At 43.2% G+C, this 7,035-nt stretch overlaps 1 protein-coding gene across 1 annotated transcript in view; it reads right to left on the bottom strand.

Annotated features, from left to right (window-relative positions):
• Positions 1-5,817, bottom strand: part of LOC117590891 — a 10,884-nt gene extending 5,067 nt beyond the window's left edge. The window contains exons 1-4 of the mRNA XM_034283923.1: positions 4,817-5,817; positions 4,611-4,759; positions 4,338-4,551; positions 2,276-4,269 (exon numbers count right to left, since the gene is read on the bottom strand). Of these exons, the coding sequence (XP_034139814.1) occupies positions 2,276-4,269; positions 4,338-4,551; positions 4,611-4,759; positions 4,817-5,759 (3,300 nt within the window). The 5' untranslated portion in view covers positions 5,760-5,817. The remainder of the gene's footprint in view (positions 1-2,275; positions 4,270-4,337; positions 4,552-4,610; positions 4,760-4,816) is intronic.
• Positions 5,818-7,035: the final 1,218 nt, after the last annotated feature.

Raw genomic sequence — 7,035 nt, 5'->3', positions numbered from 1 at the left:
TACGAGCAAGTGACATAAATAGACTGGCCGGGAAGAATCAGTCTAACACAGAGGAATTCCAGGTCTTGTGAGACCTGGACTATGAAAAGTTCCGACGTAAAGTTAGAGTTTACTGCAATCAGAACCCCTCCTCCACGTCGAGACGAACGATCATTCCTATAAATTGTGTACCGATCTGCCAAAACTTCGGAACTAAGAATGTCCGGCCTTAACCAGGTTTCGGTAAAAACAATAACATGGGATGAAAATGTGAAACTATCCATAAAAAGAGTGCTCAGCTTACTACGTAAGCCGCGAGCATTTTGATAGGCTACAAAGAGGGATGTTAGTTTTTTGACTGCAAGGAATTGCAGTGGGAAGAGGGGAATGGAGCAGAGGAGGAAGGACCACTGGCCTCACTACTAGGAAGAGTTATGGGGGGCCTATTTTTCTTCTTAGCCTTAAACTCTTTCACAACCAGGTGCTCTGGCCAAAATTTGGAAGAGCAAATGGTCCCGAAATTAATTGGGGACACGCTAATCTTGAAAGAGGATATCTCCCTGGCATATTAGAAATTAAACTTCTCCACCTTTAAGCCAACGGCTTTTATTTTGCTTTGTATAAAAGCAGTTACATCATTAGATGTGAGGTCAGGGGCAAGCCGAGAGACAAAAACTTGCCGCTTTGGTGGGACTCCCACCAGAGGTTTTGGCACCACAGATCTGGTACCTGTGACGGCAATATCCGGTGGTCCGGGACGTTTATTAACTGGTGGGATCGAAATAGATGGAATGGGCTTTGGAACGGACTCGACAGACACGGACGCTACAGTACTAACTGGCTGCATGTTCTCCGAGATGATCGATTCGGAAGCCGAAACTTGATCACCAGCAGTTGTCGTTGCCCTTGGAGTAGCGAACGAAATTAGCTGCTGCACTATCGGAGTGGACGGAGACAGTTGATCAGCAGCGAGCGGTCGAGGGACAGGCACTTGCAGATCACGAGGAGTGACTTTTTTGCGCCTAGGAGACTCATTCAGCACTTTAAAACTGCTGAATTGAGATTCCATGGCTAGAAGCCGATCGTACTGCTTTTTAAAGCCCACGGTCAGCTCCTTAAAGCCCTTTCGCGTCTGCCTCATAAACGTGACCATGTCATTCTCGATAGACCGACATGCCTCGCAACTGTAATGCAGACCATTACGCTTCGAAATTGCGTCACCCACGAGGCCTGAGAACCCAATACATTTTGCGTGCACTACGTTATCGCAGAGCCAGCAAGGGATGATCGGCTGGTCGTGGGTGATCTGCTTTTTGCAAGCCTTAGCGGAGCACACAACCAAGTATTCCATTATTTTATTATTTATTTTGAATATATAAATAAATAAAATAAATAAAATAAATAAAAATTATTTTCACAAAACAAATAGCAATGGGACCAGTGTGCCGACCAATTGCTTAAAGAAAAGTTTAAAGCGGGATCGAAAACAGATGAGCGCAGAGAGGAGAGAAGAACAAGCGCAGCGGCAGCTAAAACAGTGAGCTCACGCCACTGCACAGAAAGTATTGAGAGCGAGAGAGGGAGAACAGTTACTCGAGCTATAGAGTGAAAGACAGAAGCGCAACTACAAGAGAGAGCGGTTAATAGTGAGGGCGTACTTACAACAAGAAAAAGCACAAACACACAACTAACCGACGCAGTTTAATTATGCTAAAATTAAAATTTGTTTCATTATCCGTACGTCTCGCGTATTAAGATAGTTAAGAAAAGCGGCAAGCTATTCAATAATTATAGAAGAATTATTTCGAAATAAAACCCGGTGTTTATTCAAAATATAAAGGAAAATACGGAGCGCAAAACAAAAACACGTCTGGTCACTACAAAAGAGAACGAACGAGTTAGTTTTCTTTTATCTTCAAAACTGTAGATTTTGGAGGTTTTCGCCCTTTTGCGGGGGCGGAAGGGGGCATAAAGCAGTCTGGATGGAAAATGTGGTGGCTCTAGCTCTTATAGTCTCTGAGAACGAGCCGACAAACAAGACGGACAGACAGACATGGCTCTATCGACTCGGCTATTGATGCTGATCAAGAATATATATACTTTATGGGGTCGGACACGTTTCCTTTTGTGCGTTACATACAAACGTTATTCGCACAAATACGATATACCCTATTTACTCTTTGAGTACCGGGTATAATAAAAAAATTTATTTTTGAATCCTTCCGAAAACTAAGTAAATATCCTTAATATAAATTGCGTTAAAAATTGTAATAAAATCGTTTTTATATCCACTTACCTTTAGCTGAAGTTTTCTTGACACATCTTCATGTGTATGCTCTTCATCTTTGAGCTTGTACTTGTCACTTAGTACACCCACATAGGCGATGGCTTTATCTGGACAATTATTGGTCATCCAAATGCGTCTACCCTTCATGTCGGGTGTTACGAGACAAGCCTTTTCCCTGATTTCGTGTAGCTTTGGCTTCTCATTCAAAGTCATGGAAATACGTATGGGATCTGTGACACGAACAATGCGCACAGCCAGCACACTTCGCGATCTCAATGGAATCGTATAGTAGTGTATGTGCGAGGCACTCTGAATGGTGCTATTCGCCATCCATTTGACGAACTCTGGATTCGCACTGAAGTCGGAAATGTTCATGTAGTACACCAACGGATGTTTGAGCGGCAAGCGGGAGCCCATGGGGTAATTATACAGAGGGCTGTAGGCATGAACAATGAGCACATTCGTCTCGGAGGGCAACGGTTCCGGATACCACCAGTACATGTTGTGAACATTCTTCTGCGATATAATCTGAAAGAGAATGGTGCGACCACGAAGTAGGTCGTCCAGTTCCTCCATGAGTGCCGTCGAGATCTGAACATGGTGTATACCATCGATGGTATCGACAGTTAAATTAACGACGGAATGCGATATCTCTGTGACATTTATCTGATAGGCTATGCCGCCCTGGAGCACTGTCATCGCCTCATCGTAGGCATGGTGTCGACTGGTGCCGAGTACACCCAGGTAATAGATGCACTTGTACAGATACCATGTGACCTTTAGCCACCAATTGATGCGCAACAGGGTGATCGGATCCACCTCCATCTCCAGGTTCTCCTCCAGCCCCACATTCTGTCCCATGTTGCAATTATCATCGTATGTCTTGCACTGTGCCGGTGCATGAATCTCCGTTCGCGAGGCCAGCGTGTGAAGGAAGAACATGTGCTGATCGGTGAGCGAGTTGTACGCCGCACGATGCATCCATTCCAGTTGCTCAATTATCTCCTCGAACGCTAGGCTCACGCGGGTGAATATTTTCGAAATCAGTGCCGCGCCATTATAGTCCATGGGCGGCAAACGCCTCATCAGTTGAGAGGCCAATACGGAGACCTGTTCGATCTGTGTGCCCGTCATGATGGCCTCCCTATTGAGGTGGGCGAAGATCTCTCTGCCTTCGCTGACGGAATGAATCCTCTGAGTGGCCCCCAGTGCTATGACATAGGCCATGTTCCATCTGCCATGCTTCAGCATGTATGGCATCTCGCTGATGTAGTCCCTTATGTTAAGCAGGTGTGTGAGCGTATTGTTTACGTTTATTATCCCGATTTTATCGGTTTTAAGCACGTTGACCATGAGTGTTACCTCCACGCACATATCCAGGTAATCGCATATCGATACAAATAGTTGTTTGGTAGACGGTAGTGTCGTTTTGAACATGCTATAGGGCACATTCGAGTCGATAACACCCAGTTTGGTTGAATATCTAAACTGTAGGGGAGGATAGTTCGTACGGAAGTCGGGGCAGCCCACGTAAAAGGATGTATAGGCCTCCAATCCTTTTTTTGGCCATATTAAACACTTGCCATTCTGTGGGCCATCGTTGCGTCTCAATTTTAGATGCGCCTCCCCTGACATCCCATCAAATAGCATGATCTCTAGTCGAATTTGCAGCTCCGCATCGTTGGATCGATAAACGAGATACGAATATTGCGACTTCATTGAATGCGATTTACCTGCATGAACATACCACTTGTAGCTAAAAATCTTGGCATCACAATCAAAACATTCAGCCATTAAGTGGATGCTATCGATGGGCGCAAAGACATCCAAATAGCAATTCCTACGGCAACGTATGTGCGGCGTGATTGTACGTTCGTTGACCACCTCCAGCATTTGATAGTCCGTGGCATTCACACGGGCATCTAATCGCGAAAACAATGTTAAACTGTAGTTGTAGAATTTCCCAGGCTGTAAGGAGTTCGCTGGTATTTTCATCACTGACTCTGTGGGATATGGAATTTAAGGATTATTGGAATTGGAATTATTTGGTTTGTATTCACAGCGCACTCACTAGTACTCATTTTATCCCTGCAGTACTTATTTTTGGGATCACTTCGGCTAACACAACCCCAACTGAATATCCTTGAATAATCATCTTTGCGTGCCCGCGATCTGTCTCGACTTCTCTCTCCATCCAAAATAATCTCCCGCGCTGCATTGACACGTCGATAAATGTTACCCTGGATTCTCGGTTCCACATGAACTGCCACCATTCTCACGTAACACTGGAATGGTGTTTAAGTTTGAGATTTGTATTCTACAAAAAGTTGTTTTAAATACTCACCCTTGCCACACAATTGACGCCATTTATAAGTGCATTTGCACGCAAAAGAAAACTATCGCGTCCCATGCTTACAGTATTTTTGAACTTGACCTTATATGGTGGTATCTTGAGCACCAGGCCCTTGCTAACACCCGCGTGTCCAATCAGATCTAAGTGTCAAATAGATTTAGCATTACATTAAATAATTAAATAATAACTTTAATTACGCCTCTCGCTTATGTCGTAAAAGTTCCAATCAATATGATCATATTCAAACTCCTCGCAATCGTCTCCCAGCTCGGCAAAGAATTGCAAATGCGAGCGGGGTGAGACATCTACGGGAAAATCGGGATCCCTGCAGAAGGGTAGATTCAAAGACGGGTCACAGTGCATGTGTCGCGGCAGAACTATGGTAATGTCACGCCTGGCCTTGCGAGCCAGTAGTTTGCTGCGATCCTTGAAGGATGTTATCGTGATGTACACATATCGGTGTAGAGAATTGAAGAAACTGGCGCGGGTGTGATAGAAGTAGCAACGTCTGTACGGCAGTTTGCCCACACGAATGTCATACATTTGCAATATCGATGGCAATTTGGTGGTGTAATGCCAGGGATTTGGCTTAATCCCGGGCTCAGCGATCACTTCATCGATCAGATAGTCCCCTGTATTGACCGTGAGGTTCATTACAAATTTCTCACGGCCAAGCGAGGGCAATGTGACGATAATGTGATAAAGTTCTCCATACATCGGACGACGGTTGTACAATATGTGCGGTTTTAGAGGATACTTCACCTTTTCAACTTTTCCTTTTCTTTTGCTCCGACTGCCGGGAAATGCACTTAGGTTTTCCCGATAGTCGAGGCTCTCATTGTAGGCAGGATCCCAGAGTCTTTTGATGCGTTGATAATTATGAACTTCGTTGTTCAAAAAGTTGCGATATCTTTCGGGTTTTCTTTGGAATGGATTCATTTCACTCTCCAACACTAACATTGAGTATTGAGGCGATTGATTGTATATTGTTGGTTCAATGTTCTCCTCCTCTAGGTCCCATTGGGACCTATAGGAATCTATGGGGTCCCATTTCCTTCCCTCGTTTTGAGCACTACTACGATGATCCATCAACCATATTATCGATATTGATGTCATAATGAGGAATAGGATCATTTCCATAATACAAACATCTCTCAAAATATATCAATATTTTGATCTCCATATTTGTGTAGACATTTGTTTTCGTTCTAATTTATTTCCATTTGACTCAAGGGGCAATGAGTATGGGTGCGATCCTGGGGAACCCAGGTGGTCAGAGAGCCAAAAGGACAGCGGAAAATCTCATCCATCCTCTTGGTTAATTGCGGCAGACAAACTGTGCGATTGACAGGCAACATATGACATTTCACCGCAGAATATTTTCGTTTTTCTTATTGAATTCAGCGTTGATGTTTTATTTTTTGTTTGTTCCTCTGTTCGTCCGACATAATTTTTTTAAATTAATTGCAAATTGTGTATGCAAAAAGCATAAAAGTACACTTCAAATACGAGCTCGCAACACGGAACAAAAGCCTAGCGGCACAGCAGGTAATTTAATGACCACACAACAACATCATTCAGAAGGACACAGTCCCCACAGGCCCAATCATCAACGGGGGAGCGATATAGTACTCGGCTTAAGCATTTTCCCCTCCCCCCAAATCCAAATTTCCATTTCGATTTTCCATTTACAAAATCCATATAAATCAAATTAAATTAACTCAAAGAGTACAGTACAAGCAAGGAGCTGAAAAGGGATGGCAAAAAATTTAGTGTTGTATTTTTATAAATCATATTTACTATAAACTTTACACATGGCATGGTATGGATTCGTTCTCTGCTCTACTTTGCGTTTCTATGGATGTTGTTTGATATGGGAGGCAATAATTTCTTAAATTGTTCGAAAAAATAAGAATGGAATGGTTGTCGAGGAGTTGAGTAAGCCAAGGCGACAAACCATTTACAGGCCAGAGCGCACGTCGCATAAAAAAGAGAGAGAATGAGTATTAAAAAAGAAAGCAAAGTATATAAGTGTATGTGTGTCCTTTCGACTGTTAAGTGAATACTCTTACCGGATTTGAAACTAAAAAAACTATGGTTTTTCGAGAGCCAGGTGTTCAAACAGGAAAAGTATAAACTTTTTTGTGTGCAAATTCTGTAAGAGATGTGCTCCTTCTTAATGAATCTAATTGAAACTACTTAAAAAATAAAGCTTCCATCGCTCTATCTTCTAAACATACCCCTTAAATAAAGTGTAACAAAACTTTAACAGTAAAGAAAAGGGAAAAAAAGCACAAGAGAATGAGGCATTTTACGATTTAACATGTGTGGAGGACCAACTGCGATAATGTGTGGAGGACCAACTGTGAGAAGGTGTGGAGAATACGGACGGGGCATGGTGAACGGTCTGCCGGAT

Source organism: Drosophila guanche, unplaced genomic scaffold (assembly GCF_900245975.1).
Source record: "Drosophila guanche unplaced genomic scaffold, DGUA_6, whole genome shotgun sequence".
NCBI classification, from domain to species: domain Eukaryota; kingdom Metazoa; phylum Arthropoda; class Insecta; order Diptera; family Drosophilidae; genus Drosophila; species Drosophila guanche.
This window is presented reverse-complemented; position numbering and strand designations above follow the sequence as displayed.